At 36.6% G+C, this 17081-nt stretch overlaps 1 protein-coding gene, 1 non-coding gene and 1 pseudogene across 2 annotated transcripts; 1 reads left to right on the forward strand and 2 right to left on the reverse strand.

Annotated features, from left to right (window-relative positions):
• Positions 1-6461: 6461 nt before the first annotated feature.
• Positions 6462-6566, reverse strand: LOC123389219. The gene has a single exon (XR_006603817.1). It is a non-coding gene; the product is annotated as a U6 spliceosomal RNA (small nuclear RNA).
• A 553-nt stretch (positions 6567-7119) lies between these two features.
• LOC106005292 lies at positions 7120-7859 on the forward strand (annotated as a pseudogene).
• A 3877-nt stretch (positions 7860-11736) lies between these two features.
• Positions 11737-12715, reverse strand: LOC101691740 (olfactory receptor 1D2-like). The gene has a single exon (XM_045070247.1). It carries the CDS (start codon positions 12676-12678, stop codon positions 11737-11739), a length of 942 nt encoding a protein of 313 aa, XP_044926182.1. The 5' UTR covers positions 12679-12715.
• Between the last annotated feature and the right edge of the window lie 4366 nt (positions 12716-17081).

A 17081-nucleotide genomic window follows, 5' to 3' on the forward strand; every position in this document is an offset into this window, starting at 1 on the left:
CAGGTTTACACACTTCCCAGCACTCACCATAGCATACACCCTCCCCAAAGTCCATAAACCAATGTGGACAGGTTTTTTATTTCAGCACTTAATATGTGTTTCTTTTTCTTCTGGTATGCATATATCCTCATAAGAAATTTGCTAACATTTTTGCCTTTGTTCCTTTGTGGGTAATGGTTCTTATTTTTCTCTGGCTATGTTTGAAATTTTCAGTAATTTGCATATTGGCTTTCTCCTCTCCATATTTGGTATGGAGTGTGGATGTGTTTAGACTGCTTGATATTTGTTAAGCTTCTATTGTGTGTGGGAATATTTGGCCACTATTTCTTTAATCATTTTTTGGCCCTCTCTCTATCTCCTTCTAAGATCCCAATGACATATTTGTTAGACCACATGGTATTATTGCATGTTATTATCATGATTAATATTATTGATTTTTATCATTCGACTGCAGCTCACTGAGAGTTTGTTAATTTTATTGTTACATTTTCTTCTCTCTGCTTTCTTTTTGGATTTTATTATTTATTTTATTGGTTATATTTTTATGTTTCAAGTTCAATAATCTTTTTCTCTACAGTGTTAAATACACTTTTAATCTCTTCCAGTGAAATATTCATTCTATCTATTATGTTTTAAAAGTCTCTATAATTTCATTAATGTTCGTTTTCCTTTTATTTTTCTACTTAATATGTTTTCTTTTTTTAAAAAATTAATTTATTTATTTTCAGAAAAACAGTATTCACTATTTTTTCACCACACCCAGTGCTCCATGCAATCCATGCCCTCTATAATACCCACCACTTGGTACCCTAACCTCCCACCCCCCCCGCCACTTCAAACCCCTTAGATTGTTTTTCAGAGTCCATAGTTTCTCATGATTCACCTCCCCTTCCAATTTACCCCAACTCCCTTCTCCTCTCTAACACCCCTTGTCCTCCATGATATTTGTTATTATGCTGAGTGAAATAAGTCAAGCAGAGAGAGTCAGTTATCATATGGTTTCACTTATTTGTGGAGCACAACAAATATGTTTTTATTTTCATTTGTGTTCTTCATCTTATGATGTCTATCTGTAACAGCTGTTTTAACATACTTATCTGCTAGTCTCATCATCTAACATTTCTGGGTCTGTTCCTATAACTTATTTTTCTCCCAATTATGGATCTAACATTGCTGTTTCTTTGTGTATCTAGTAATACTTCATTGTATTCCAGGCACTGTGAATTTTATATTGTCGAGCACTGGATCCTGTTGTGTTTGTGTAAGGAGTGTGAGACTTTTGCTGCTGATGGTTAAGTTACAGATGAGTTAGTTTGATGGCTTTGAAGCTGTTTTAAAGCTTCTTTTAGGTCTCGTCTAGAATAGCCTTTATTTTAGGGCTAATTTAATCCTACTTATAAAACACTTTCGGGATCTCTACTGAATGTCTTGTAAATGGAAAAGTCTCTCCATTTTGGGTGAAGGGAGCTCAAAGAATTCTTGATCCAGTGTGAGCACAGAGAATTATTTGCTGTACAGGTCTCCAGTATTTTTTTAAAATTTAAATTCAATTAGCCAACATAGAGTATGTCATTAGTTTCAGATGTAGAGTTCAGTTATTCATCAGCTGCATATAACACTTAGAGCTCATCACATCACATGCCCTCCTTAATGCCCATCACCCAGTTACCGCATTCCCCCTTCTCACCTCCCCCCTAGAAGCCCTCAGTTTGTTTCCTATAGTTAAGAGTCTGTCATGGTTTGTCTACCTTTCTGGTTTCTTCCCATTCAGATTTCCCGCCCTTCCCCTATGGTCCTATGTGCTATTCCTTACATTCTACAAGTGAATGAAACCATATGATAATTGTCTTTCTCTGATGGACTTATTTCACTTAGCATGATACCCTCCAGTTCCATCCATGTCAACGTAAATGGTTAAGATTTCACCCTTTCTGATGGCTAATGAATATTTCATTGTATGTATGAGTGTGTGTGTGTGTGTGTGTGTGTGTGTATGTGTATATATAAACACACATATCTCACATCTTCTTTATCCATTCCTCTGTTGATGGACATCTGGGCTCTACCAGGGCTTTCATCCTATGAATGCAGAAGTTGATATTCAGCCTAAGTCTTATTTAGATACCTCTGCTGATAAATATAATTCTTTGTCTGGGTGGCTTTCTCCTCTCCATAACTCTGCCTTGCAAATTCTAGCCATCCCAATCTCCCTTAACACTGATCTCTCTCCTCAGCTCAATGAGATTTATGGTCTTTGGGTTTTCTCTCCTTGTGCTACAGTCTGGAAATTTCTTCCAGACAGAAAATCTGTCCAGTGATAGAGTGCATATAATTTGTTGTCTTTCTTCCAGGTATTACAAGTTTTGCTGCCTGTTGTCCAATATTTTAAAATAGCTTTTCCTACATCCAGTTTTTAAGCTTATATTGGTAGTCCAGACCCTGTTACTTTACCATAGGTGGAATTTTTTTGGTATATTAAATTGCTTTAATTTTTCTTTAATTTCCTGGTTTGTACCTTCAGTATTATTTTATTATTTTTTTAGTACAATTTTTAATAATAATGGTGATAGTGGGCTACTTTATCTTGGAGGAAAGCATTTAAGTGCTAATGTGGCTTATTTAATTCTGTTGTCTAAGAATATGCCTTAAGTTGTGTGATGATGACACCGTATTGCTCTATTTACAAATATCTTTATTTTAGATTTTTTTTTTAAACTAGGCTCCATGGTGGGTATGAAGCTCAGTGAGGGTTTGAACTCACAACCCTGAGATCAAGACATGAGCTGAGATCAGGAGCTGGACACTTAACTGAGTCACTCAGGCACACCACAAATATCTTTATTTTAAAATTTTCACTTGGAGGAGTAGCAAGGGTATTGAAAATTTGATAAAACCCTGGGTGATAGGAATAATTTTCAGTTGTTAATACTGATTGACAAATTATTATCCTTATCTATAATTAAATTACATTACTCTGTTTTTATTATGCTAATAGAATAAATAAAAATATTGAAGTAGTGTTGGTGAGGTTGTGGAGAAATGGTTACATTTTGGTATCAGTTTGGCACTATAGGACATGAAATTAAAACTATCCATAATTATAGGTGGATATATTTTTAAAAGATTTTATTTACTTATTTGACCAAAAGAAGGAGAGATCACAAGTAGGCAGAGCAGCAGGCAGAGAGAGAGAGAGAGGAAAGCAGGCTCCCCGCTGAGCAGAGAGCCAGTGTGGGGCTCAATCCCAGGACCCTGAGATCACAACCTGAGCTGAAGGCAGATGCTTAACCAACTGAGCCACCCAGGTACCCCTATAGGTGGATAATTTAATTTCTAAGACTATAGGTAATATACAAATGCTTATTGAAATGATACTTTAATTTGTCTCCATTTTCTTGAACTACTATTGTCAAATAAAAATGTATATATTTAAGTTTTACAATATGATATTTTGACAAATATATATATTGTACAATGATTATCACAATTAATCTAGTTAACATATCAGTGACCTCACAAAAGTACATTGTTTGTGTGTGTGTATGTGTGTGACGAGAGCACCTAAGATCAACTTAACCAAATTTACATGTAGGTCTCTCTTTCTCTCTCTTTTTTTTTTTAGTTTCAGAGGTAGAATTTTGTTATTTATCAATTACATATAACACCCCATGTATATTAGTTCAAGTGGCCCTCTTAATGACCTTACCTTACTCCCTCCCCCCTCCCCTCCAGCCAACCCTCAGTTGGTTTCGTAGAGTTCAACATCTCTTCTGGTTTTCTTCCTTCTCAATTTTCATCTTATTTTAGTTTTCCTTCCCTTCCTTTATGTTTACCTGTTTGTTTCACATAAGTGAAATCATATGAGATTTGGTTTTCTCTGACTGACTTATTTCGCTTAGCATAATATCCTCTAGTTCCATCCATGTATTTGCGAATGGCAAGATTTCATTCTTTTTTTATTAAAAGAAGATTTTAGTTTCAGTGAAGATACAAACCATGAGAGACTCTGGACTTGAGGAAACAAACTGAGTGTTTCAGAAGAGAGGGGTGGAAGGGGCAGGGTAGCTGGATGATGATTATTAAGGAGGGTACATATGATGAGCATTGGGTGTTATATGCAACTAATGAATCATTGAATACTACATCAAAAACTAATGATGGCTAACTGAACATAATAAAAAATTAAAAAAAACATTTTATTTGTTTATCAGAGAGAGAGAGAGAGAGAGAGAGAATGAGTAGGAGGGGGGCAGAGGGCGAGGGAGAAGCAGATTCCCTTCAGGGCTCAATTCCGGGGCACCGAGATCACAAGCTACCCAGATGTTCCAAGATTTCATTCTTTTTGATGACCATCAAAAAGGATATTTATCTCTTACTAAATATCAGTATGGCACCTTTTTCAATGATCAGTGTGTATGTGTGGGTTTCTCTATTCTGTTTAGTTTTGGGTTTCTCTATTCTGTTTAGTTGGTCTATATGTGTGCCTTTATACAAGCACCATACTGTTTTGATTACTATTGATTTTGAAATCAGGAAGTGTGATGCCCCCAGTTTGTCTTGGCTGTCAAGATTGCCTTGGCTATTTGGGGTCTTTTGTTGTTCCAAATGAATTTCAGGATTGGGTTTTTTTTTCTATATCCGTTAAGAATAACATTGGAGTTTTGATAGGGATTGCATTGAATCAAGAGACCATGTTGGGTAACATGGACATTTTTACAAAATTAATACTTCTAATCCATGGACATAAGATGTCTTTCTATATGTCTTTTAACATTTCCTTCATCAGTGTTTTATAATTTTCAATGTACAAGTCTTTTTTTTGTCTTTAAGTATTCCCAAGTATTTTGTTTATCTTTTGGATGCTATTGTAAATGGAATTGCTTTCTTAGTTTCCTGTTCTCACAATTCATTGTTAGTGTATAAAAATATCGCTGATTTTGTACTCTACATATTTTCTGAATTCATTGATTATTTCTGATAGTTTTCTTATAGAATCTTTGGTGTTTTATTCCTATAAGATCATGTCATCTGCAGAGGTAATTTTACTTCTTCTTTTCTTATTTGAATACCTTTTATTTCTTTTTCTTGAATAATTCATCTAATTAGGACTTCCCTTATTGTGTTGAATAGATGTGGTGAGTGTGGGTATCCTTGCTTTGTCCCAGATCTTAATGGAATAGCTTTCAGTTTTTCTCACCACTGAGCATGACGTTAGTTGTGGACTTGTATATATGCCCCTTATTGTGTTGAGGTAAGTGCCCTTTATATAAAATTTTTTAGTTTTTAACATGAAAGAGTGTTGAATTTTGTTATATGTTTTTTCTACATCCACTAAGAAAAAACGTGGTTTTTAAAACTCTATAAGGTTAATGTGCTGTACTATGCTGATTGATTTGCATATTTTGAACTATCCTTGCATCTCTTGGGTAAATTCTGGTTGTTATTGGTGTATAATTCTTTTAGTGTGCTGTTGAATTCAGTTTGATAATATTTTTGGTGAGTATTTTTGCCTTTGTATTCTTCATGGAAGTGAGCTTGTAGTTTTCTTTTCTTGCAGTTTCTTTGTCTGGCTCTGATTTCAGAATGATGCTAGCCTTGTAAAATGAATTTGGAAGTGTAAACCTCTTCTTTTTCATTTTTTTTGTGGGGGAAGAACTTAAGAATGATTCTTTAGATATTTGGAGGATGGCACTTTTTTGTTGTTGGATTTTTTTATTGCTGAGTCAATCTATTTTTTTCTTAAAAAAAAGATTTTATTTATTTACTTGACAGAGAGAGAGATCACAAGTAGGCAGAGAGGCAGGCAGAGAGAGGGGGGGGAGTAGGCTCCCTGCTGAGCAGAGAGCCCGATGTGGGACTCCATCCCAGGACCCTGAGATCATGACCTGAGCCAAAGGCAGAGGCTTAACCCACTGAGCCACCCAGGTGCCCCCGAGTCAATCTATTTTTTATTTATTTATTTTTTCCATACAATCTATTTATTCTTACTTCAGTCTTGGTATGTTTCAAGGATCTTATTTACTTCTTACAGGTTGTTTAATTGTTGGTATGTAGTTTTTAATATGAGTCCTTTATGTTTTTGTTTTTCTATGTCTATGACATTAAATGTGATGTCTGTTGTTTCTAATTGTCAAAATCTGTCTTCTCTTTTTTCTCTGTCTACTGTTGCTTATGTTTGTTTTTCTTTTCCAAAAAATGAAACCATTAGTTTAATTATTAGTTTCTATATGTTTTCTATTTTCTATTTCATTAATTTCTATTATGATCTTTGTTATTTCCTTCCTTCTGTTAATTCAGGACATAATTTATTCTTTTTCTAGTTCCTTGACATATATAATAAAGTTGTTTTTGAGATTTTTCTTCTTTTTTAAATGTTGTTGTTTTATTTCTATGAACTTTTCTCTTAGAATTGCTTTTGCTGTGTTACATGTTTCAACATGTTGTGTTTTCTTTTTCTTTTCTTAAATATGGACCTCTTTACAAATTTGTGTGTCATCCTTGCACAAGGGCCATGCTAATCTTCTCTGTCTTGTTCCAATTTTAGTATATGTGCTAATGAAGTGAATATTGTGTTTCCACTTTTATTTGACTCATGATATTTTCTAATTCCCCTTTTGACTTCCTCTTTGTCCTATAGGTTATTCAATAATATATTGGTTAACTTCCATGTATTTGTGAGTATTTCTGTTCTCATTTTGTTCTTTATTCCTTGCTTCATTCTATTGTTGTCAGAAAAGATACAATGATTTCAGTTTTCTGGATTTGTTAAGACTTCTGTTTTGTGACTTGAAAGGATTATACTTGGAAATAATACAATCACATCTGTGTTGTTAAAAAACCTGAACTAGTTATTTACTATTTGTCTCCAGGAATGGCTAATAAAGTAAACACTAAAGCATTGCAGTCCCTGAAAAGACCATGAAGCCCTGGGAGTAATTCAAAAGTCACTGTGGAAGGCCCTAATAACAATGACCTCAGGGGCACCTGGGTGGCTCAGTGGGTTAAAGCCTCTGCCTTCAGCTCAGGTGATGATCCCAGGGTCCTGGGATTAAGCCCTGCATTGGGCTTTCTGCTCAGCATGGAGCCTGCTTCCCTCTCTCTCTCTGCCTGCCTCTCTGACTACTTGTGATCTCTGTCAAATAAATAAATAAAAATCTAGGGTGAAAAAAAGCCACAATGACCTCAAGCCTCACAGTTCATACCCCTACTCAGACTAATTGTTCTGATGTTCCCTTTAATCTTCAAGGGTGAGAGTATTCTTCTGTGGCCTGGAATGCCAAAATCATAGACCTAAAACAGAAAGTTGAAAATATTTTCAACAAAAAATGCTGTGAAGTTCTTGGCCTCAAGCAAACTCTGAAAGTGCCATTGCATTATTTGACTCTTCCCAGAAGATTTTTATGCGGAAAGCTTGCTTAAATGTGTGCCATTCTGACTGCAGTCTCCTTTTGGTATTCCAAGGCTGAAGAAGATATTCATAAACAAAGCTAAAATTTAGTTCATCATTAAAAAGCCTGAAATGTTTGAGACCGCAGTTAAGGAGAGCACCCCTCTGAGAATAAATTCATCACCCAGTGTTCATACTACTGAATCAGATGTTGGAGATCTTAACATCATTCAGGTGACAATTCCAGATGATGAATACAAAAGAATATCAAAAGTTGAAAAACTAGACAACTTTTTCAGAGAAATAGTTAATGGCTCCTTCAGTCAAAATTTGGTGAAGCTACTGTATGGGCTTCCCTGTGAATGTTCTATGCAGGAAAATGGCAATTAACCCTGGCTGTGTGGTGGTTAATGGCATTCCTCCCACAGGGTCATTCAAAGACCCCAGTTACCTGGAAATCAGCTCTATGGGAAGAATCTTTTTTTTTTTTTTAAAGATTTTATTTATTTATTTGGCAGAGAGAAATCACAAGTACACTGAGAGGCAGGCAGAGAGAGAGAGAAGGAAGCAGGCTCCCTGCTGAGCAGAGAGCCCGATGCGGGACTCGATCCCAGGACCCTGAGATCATGACCTGAGCCGAAGGCAGCGGCTTAACCCACTGAGCCACCCAAGTGCCCCAATGGGAAGAATCTTAGATTCTGCTGAGTTCATTAAATTTACAGTCATTAGACCATTTCTAAGACTTGTTGATCCCAGAATTGATTAGAGTGAGTCAAAAGGTCAAGTGATACAAGAATCAGCTGAGCCAAGCCAGTTGGAGATTCCTGCAACAGAAGAAATAAAGAGACTGATGGAAACTCTCAGATCAAGCGAGAACCAGGCCCTGCATGTTAGACCTCTTCCCTCCAGGGTTAAAGTATTGGTGGGTCAGAAGAGTTTTCAGATGTGGTACTGCCACAAGCTGTTACTTTGTGTAACAGGAAAACCTCATTTTTTCTTTAAGCTTATATTCATTTGAGATAGAGCAAGAGTGAGAGAGTGAGAGAGCATGAGCAGGGAGGGGGCAGAGGGAGAGGAAGTAGACTCTGCTGAGTAGGGAGCCTGATGAGAAGGTCAATTCCAAGATCCTGGGATCATGACCTGAGCTGAAGGCAGTCACTTAGTTAACTGACTGAGCCACCCAAGTGTCCCACAGAAACACATTTTTCCTTCTTTTAGATAGAAGTGTCTACTTTTTCAGCAGTTCTGTCAATTGAAATAAAGAGCAAAGTGACTGTAGATTTGGAATGGCTGGTTTACTTTGGAATGTATTATAAGCATTTTATAGCAATGCTGGAAAAAGGACAGGGAAAATGACAGGCATGAAACTCACCAGATTTTTTATGTATCAACAGAGCCTTCAACTATGGTATTTATTTTCCAGCCAAGTGAAGATCTCCCCTATTGGAACATCATCTTCTGCAGTGAAGAAAACACTTGTGATAGTTCAGTCCTTTAGTTTTTCTATTTGAAGAGTCATTTAAATGATCCTTTTGTTTACGGATCTCCTTGGTGACTGAGTGAACATTTAGAATCTGTATATTTGACTAAACACTTTCCTAAGCTATCTATTATGGTTCATATGTTTTTTGTTATAGTTAAAAAATCACCATCTGGATCACCTAATAGGAAGTAAGAGGTTAATATGTCAGCATGTGGCTTATAGATGGTATACAGAGAATCTCCTCTGCATTTATTTTTCATCCAAAAGGCATGGTGTACCAGACGTTTAAGATCAGGTATGAGTGTTTGGCCAAGATCAATGACACTAAACCCTCACTATCATGCAACCTAAATTGTGGTGTGTATTTCTTTGGAACACTGCCCAGCTTGGGTCAGACTCAAGGAGTTTTCATGGTCTTCATTATTTTAGAACTCTACTTGTAACTTTGAGGCTCCAGGGTGGGGAAGGAGGGGGTAATAAACTAATTATGGACCCTCTGATATTCTACACCATTTGTGGGAGAATCTTACATGTGTTGGGATTTCACAGAAAATGAGAGCTAGAAAATACCAGCTATAAGAGAAGCTAGAGTATATGATAGCATACAGTTTTTATTAGCTTTATCAGAATATTCATGATGGATAATTATATTACATGGTAGCAGAAATAGACATTTTTATGTGTTGCTTATATTTTACCTCAAGTTAAACTGTAGATGTAGGGTAATTAATAAAATGCATCTTTTTGGAAAAAAGACCACCTCTTCAACAAATGATGTTGGGAAAATTGGACGGTCACATGCAGGAGAATGAAATGGGACATTTCCTCACACCATACACAAAAATACAATCAAAATAGATGAAGACCTCCGTGTGAGACAGGAATTTGTCAAAATCCTTGAGGAGAACACAGGCATCAACCTCTTAAACCTCAACTGCAGCAACTTCCTCCTAGACATGTTTCCAAAGGCAAGAGAAACAAATGCAAAAATGAACTATTGGTGAAGTCCCAAAAGTTTATTTTCGCCTTTGTTTCCTTTGCCTTTGGAGACATATCTTGAAAGAAGTTGCTGTGGCTGATATAGAAGAGATTACTGCCTATGGTCTCCTTTAGGATTCTGATGGATTCCTGTCTCACGTTGAGGTCTTTTATCTATTTTGAGTTTATCTTTGTGTACGGTGTAAGAGAATGGTCGAGTTTCATTCTTCTACATATAGCTGTCCAGTTTCCCAGCACCATTTATTGAAGAGACTGTCTTTTTCCCACTGTATATTTTTTCCTGTTTTGTCGAAGATTAATTGACCACAGACTTGAGGGTCCATATCTGGGCTCTCTCTACTCTGTTCCACTGGTCTATGTGTCTGTTTTTATGCCAGTACCATGCTGTCTTGGTGATCACAGCTTTGTAGTAAAGCTTGAAATCAGGTAACGTGATGCCCCCAGCTTTATTTTTGTTTTTCAACATTTCCTTAGTGATTCAGGGTCTCTTGTGATTCCATACAAATTTTTGGATTATTTGCTCCAGCTCAAAAAGATGAAATTCTGCCATTTGCAATGATGTGGATGAAAACTAGAGGTTACTATGCCAAGCAAAATAAGTTAGTCAGAGAAAGGCAATTATCATATGATGTCACTTATATGTGGGATTTAAGAATCAAAACAGAGGATCATAGGGGAAGAGAGGAAAAAATATGAAAGATGAAATCAGAGAGGAAGACAAACCATAAGAGACTCTTAATCATAGGAAACAACTGAGTGTTGTTAGAGTGGAGGGGTGTGGGGGATGGGTGTGAGGGATTGGGTAAGTGGGTGACAGACATTAAGGAGGGCATGTGATATAATGAGCATTGGGTATTATATAAGACTGATGAATCACTGATCTCTACCTCTGAAATTAATAATATATTATATGTTAATTAGTTGAACTTAGATATTAAAAAAATAAATAAAATGTGTCTTCTCACACTCCCACCCCAAAAGAAAAGAAAAGGAAGAAAAAAGACTTGTGTTTCGGCCTGTCATGTAATCTACCTTGGAGAATGCTTTATGTGTACTGTACAATGCTTATTTGTTGCTGTTTGATAGACTGTTCTATATGTGTCTGTCAGGTCCATTTGGTCTGTAGTGTTTTTCAAATCTGCTGTTTCCTTATTGATTTCCTGCCTGTATGATCTATCCATTGTTGAAAATAGGGTATTGAAGTTTCTTACTATTATTGTCGCTGTCCATTTCTCCTTCAGTTCTGTTAGTATTGCTTTCTATACTTAGGTCCTCTGAACTTGGGTACACATACATTTATAATTCTTATATTTTATGTTAAATTGACTTAAAATCATTTAAGAATGTCATCTTCTGTCTTTGGTGAGTTTTTTGACCTAAAGTCCTGTTTGTCTGATATAAACACAGCCACGTATGGTTAAGCTACATATAATGTGGAATATTTTATCCCCATCCTTTCACTTCAAGGCCATTGTGTTCTCAAATCTCAAGTGGTATGTCTTGTAGATAGCATATAGTCATATATATTTATTTTATCCATTCAGACATTGTGTATATTTTAGTTGGTGGGTTTACTCCATTGCATGGATTCCAGAGCATGGTGGCAATGTGGTACTGTGGTCACATAAGATGAAGGATCTTATCCTACAAAATTCTGGTGTTAGTGTTAGTGTGGCTTTATTTATTTCCAAGGTTTTTTGAGACTGGGGGACTTTGGGTTATGTATACATGTCTTTCCTTTACCACAGATACATAAATTCATTCTGAGCTGGAGCTTTGTCCTAATCCCTCTTGTATTACCCATAGGATAATGCTTTGCACATGGTGAAGGAAATTCTCAGTTTCCACTTCAGTGTTCAAAATTACCTCACGTTAACCTCTGGAAGGCTTTCCCTGAGAGCAGTCTTCCCAGAGCCCCATGCATGTCCTTGTTTCTCAGGCTGTAGATGAAAGGGTTCATCATGGGTGTCACCACAGCATACATTACTGTGGCTACTGAGTCCTTCATGGAGTAGGTTTGGAGGGGCTGCAGATATACCATACAAAGTGTCCCATAGAAGAGGGAGACCACAGCCAAATGGGAAGCACAGGTGGAGAAGGCTTTGTACTTGCTAGAGGCTGAGGGTATTCGGAGGATGGCTCTGACAATACGGATGTAAGACATGATCATGAACCCAAAAGGGGAAAGGAAGATAAAGATGCCTGTGGTAATCAACACTATGTGAATGGTCTGGGTGTTGGAACAGGCCAGCCTCAGCAAAACATACATCTCACAGAAAATGTAGTGGATCTTCCGGGATGCACAGAATGTCACCCTGGTCATGAGGAGAGTGAGGGTGAGGCCATAGAGGGCAGAAAGTACCCAACATAAGATGAGGAGCAAAATACAGATCCCAGGGCTCATGGCTGTGACATAGTGGAGGGGGCGGCAGATGGCTACATAGCGGTCATATGCCATTGTGGCCAGGATGAGGTTGTCCAGTGTCACCAGGGAGACCAAGAAGTAGAGCTGTGTTAGGCACCCTGCATAGGAGATGGCTTTGCTCTGGGACTGAAGATTAACCAACATCTTGGGAATTGTATTTGTGACAAAGAATAGGTCAGTGAAGGAGAGGTTGGCCAGGAAGAAGTACATGGGACTGTGCAGGTGGGAGTCAGAGCCAATCGCCAGGATGATGAGCACATTTCCCACCACTGTGACCAGATACATGGACAGGAACATCCAGAACAGGACCCGCTGCTGCTCAGGACTGTCTGAGATCCCCAGGAGTTGGAATTCAGAGACTCCTGTCTGGTTGCCTTCATCCATTTCCCCAACTCTGCAACATCAGTACCATCAAATGTCTGCTAAGTGTCCTCTATTGAACAAGGATATTCATATAAGCAAAATCAATGGTTTTATTAGCATTAAAAATATCTCAGTTTTGTAAAAGTATCATTAAAATAGGCTCAATTTTATACTTTCTTTTAAAATAAGAAAGAAATAACAGACACTAAAACAGAACATAAAAAAATCTTTATGCACCTTAATCATTCAAGGAACTTCTAGTTTGGCATTCTCAATATTCTAGGGATTATGTCAATGTCATATATGAAATCCTATCCTCTTAAATACTCTTATAGTGCTTAAAGATTACTATGATTGCTATGATAGTATATGTATTCTTTGTATTACACAAAGAATACAAAGTAAAAGTATTGGAAAGGAGAAGGAAAAATTATTTGCTGAAATGAAAATTTATCTGGGAAATCTAAGATAATCAACTGATATGCCATTAGGAATAAAAAGGGTTTTCATGAAACTGGACACTTATACAGTACACGGACCTTACACTCATGGCACTCTCAGTTACTAAGATCGTACTGTCAGAACCCTTGAATTCCAGTCTGAGTGTTGCCACCAGTGAGTTGTCTGGTAAATTACTTGAGACCTTCAATAGTCCATTTCTTCATGTGAAAATGGGCAAGGATAAAATTAAGTAGTAATATTCTTAACACAAGGAGCTTGTCTGCAGTGAGAAGTTAAGAATCATTGCCTATTATTCTTACATGTAAACACTAATCAGAAATAGGATAGAACATAATGTGAAACAGTCACGTCCACACTATCAACAAACAGATCCATGCATTAAAATGTTAGCAGGAGTCAGGCAGGACCTTCAAAATCTCCAGTGAGGCACCATGTACAAATTTAATGATAGATACACAATGATACCAAACAGAAAGATAAATTGGTTGTAATGGTTCATATTCCCTTGAAGTAATCTTAAATTAAATGCACCGAAACATAAAATTCTAACATGGTTTTTAATAAATAAAAGATAATCTAAATGTCATCTTACAAATAAGCATGAAAATAAGCTAAGCAAATGTGGAAAAACAGTAAGGAGTCACTGCTTTGTCACATAGCTGGGACTCTGAAACAGCATGTGCTAATGGTAGAATGAAAGATCACTAGAGCTTGATAGAAACTTTAGAAACAGAGCCAAGTGCATGTAGTATTAAGTGGATTATTGTGATAAAACTTTAAATTAGCAGAAAAAGTTGCACCATGCAATTAATGTCACTGGGACAACTGTCTATTATTTGGGAGAGAAGTTAAATCAATGTTTTTATCTTACTAAGCAAATTTCAAAGATAGCAAAGACTAAAATATCTATTGCATCTTTTAACCACTTGAAAACATAATGTTTAAGGAGTAAAGATTTTAAAAATAAAAAATAGAGAAATAGAAATAAATTATACCGAATCCTACCATGTGGAGATAGATAACCACTGCTAACATTTTGATGTCTTTTTAGTTGAGGCATGAAAGACAAAAGAATTCTGTCTTGTCAAGCACTGGGCAAAGAACATTGCAGGAAGAGAGCTGTATGTGCAAAGTCCCTGAGGTGGGAAAGGTCCTGTGTTTAAAGCACTAAAAGAAATCAGTACAGTTGAAGGCTTAGAGATTTTTCTTCTTGCATTACCTGCACATTTTTTTTCTTTAATCTTTAAAGTTTTCCCAGTCTTTTTTCATTGGTGCTTCTCCAGTTGAAATTAAGGGTCTTTTCCAATCTAAAATTTATTTCTCCTCTAATTTATTCCACTCTTTCATTATTTTAGTTTTCCTACACTTCTTGAAATTAATACTATAGTAGATATTCATTAGTATTTCATATTGGGAAGCACTAATCCATTACCCTTCACCCCCCAAACCTCTAGGAAATCTAACTTACCTCTCTGAAAATGAACAGACATACAAAATAATAGTCATTTAATGAACTAAAGAGTCTAAAAGTAAGGTATCATTCTAAGCAATCAGGTGAATGGTCCTCTTATGCAGAAGACTTTTTCTTTTATGAAAAAAGAGAAACTTATAAAAATGATTCATTACATCAATGGCAGGGAAATAGTGCCTCTACCTAAAAAGACTACTTCACTTCAGGAAGTCTTGCTTTTGCGTGAAAAACAAAATAAATACAATTTAAAATGGAAGAAGAAATTTTCTTCCAGCATGACAGTGTGAGATGCTCCAGTATCCATTCTACACTAAAATTGGTAGAAATATAGAAAAATGATAATTTAAAACTTCTGGAAATGATTCGAAAGGTGAAGAGCAAATGAAGAAACATCTATTCAAGAAAAATTTTGAAAATTCAGTGGAAAACACTGGAGGCTGTGGCATTTTGAGCCATAACTCTACCTCTTTCCCTCCTATCTCAGTGATGTGTAGACTCCACTCCAGACTACCACATCTCAGAACACAGGTCTTTATACCCAGCAGAAGAACATTCTTCCCATGAGAGCAGATCATTGGTGCTCCTAATCATGCCCTCAGCTACCTGTTGCTGAGGCTAAACCCTAGACAAGTATAGTTGAAAGGTGGGTCCTTTTTCTGCTTAGCTTCCACTTCTGGAATGGAGGCTCTACCTTGGTGTGGAGTGCTCAGTGTCTAAGTATTGTGGGGTCACTCAAAGAGAAGATTGCTAATTTCCTCACCTGCAGCTCCAGAGTCATGGCTTAGAGATTTGCTTGGGTTTAGAAGCAGCCCTAAAAAATAGCTCTTAATTTCTTCTCCCAAGAACTGAGTTTATTTGCAATAAAGCACAGATAAATTCAAGCCCAAAGTTGCTCTCAAGAACTGGAGAAAGGCAATTGGGAGGAGATTCGTGGATCTGATACTGATATAGCCTAGGCTGTAGGATCCTTACTGTGTCATAGAAAACGGAGTAAAAAGACAGCTGGGAGGAACCTTCCCAGAGATAGAAGAGATATTAAGCATTGAGTTAAAATACTATTCCTTCCATGGAGTCACAATTTGATAGGATACATGGTAGAGCAATTTATGCCCCAGGTAATTGCTGAAAATCATAGAAAAATCAACTGCCAAGCAGTGGTGTTTAACAGCTGGGTGTTATGAAGGGAAGAGAGGAGGAGCCTTACCAATTCTATGGTCAGCTCACAATGACTGTAGGCATACCTATGGCTGTGCTGCCCTGAGGAGCAACACCAGAGGCTTACCACTGTGGGGATAAAACTGACTGCAATAAAATAATTCAGCCAACACTAAACAAATAAATAAATAACAATAACAAGACCCAGAAGGGAGGCTCAGTACCCAGAGTTGCAGCAATGTATTATTGAAAATGTCCATTTTCCAACAAATTTTTATATCATGAAAATAAACAAGAAAATATGACCCATACAGCTGGATAAAAAGCAGGCAAGAGAAACCATCTGTGAGAGTGATGAAAGGACAGCCTTAACAGAAAAACACTTCAAAGAAGACATTAAAAGTATGTTCATAGTACTTATAAAACTCAACACCCCCAAAACAAATAATCCAATTTAAAAACGGGCAGAAGAGATGAACAGACATTTCTCTAAAGAAGAAGCCAAGATGGCCAACAGACATGAAAAAATGTTCAACATCACTCATCATCAAGGAAATACAAGTCAAAACTACAATGAGGAAAAAAAATGCAATGAGATATCACCTCACATCTGTCAGAATCACGAAAAAAAAAAAAAGCACAAGAAACAACAGGTGTTGGTAAGGATGTGGAGGAAAAGGAACCCTCTTGCACAGTTGGGAGGAGTACAAACTGGTGCAGCCACTGAGGAAAGCAGTATGGAGGTTCCTCAAGAAGCTAAAAATGGAGCTACCATATGATCCAACAATTGCACTACTGGATATTTACCCAAAGAATATAAGAACACTAATACAAAGAGATACTTGTACCCCCATGTTTATCACAACATTATTTACAGTAGCCAAGGTATGGAAGCAGTCTATAAAAAAGAATATATATACACATACATTATATATGTATATACATGTCATCCATAAAAAGAATGAAATCATGCCATGGATGGAGCTAGAGAGTATAATGCTAAGTGAAATAAGTCAGTCAGAGAAAGACAAATACCATATGATTTCAGTCATATATGGGATTTAAGAAAGAACAGATGAGTAAAGGGAAAGAAAGAGATAGAGAAAGAGAAAATCAGGAGACAGACTGTTAACTATAGAGAACAAACTGATGGTTACCAGAGGGGAGGTGAAATAGATGAGGGGATTAAGGAGTACACTTGTTGAGATGAGCACTAATGTATACAATTGTTGAATCACTACATCAGACACTTGAAACTAATATAACACATTTATTAACTGGAATTAAAATAAAAAATGAAAAAATGAAAAAAAATTGGAAAGAAAATAAAGTTTAT

The sequence above is a fragment of the Mustela putorius genome, unplaced genomic scaffold (genome assembly GCF_011764305.1).
Source record: "Mustela putorius furo isolate JIRA1106 unplaced genomic scaffold, ASM1176430v1.1 tig00003962_pilon_pilon_pilon, whole genome shotgun sequence".
Classification (NCBI taxonomy): Eukaryota; Metazoa; Chordata; class Mammalia; order Carnivora; family Mustelidae; genus Mustela; species Mustela putorius.

Bases quoted from the DNA above. Each gene is read 5' to 3' on its own strand.
- LOC101691740 (XM_045070247.1), bottom strand. From the start codon at position 12,678: ATGGATGAAGGCAACCAGACAGGAGTCTCTGAATTCCAACTCCTGGGG.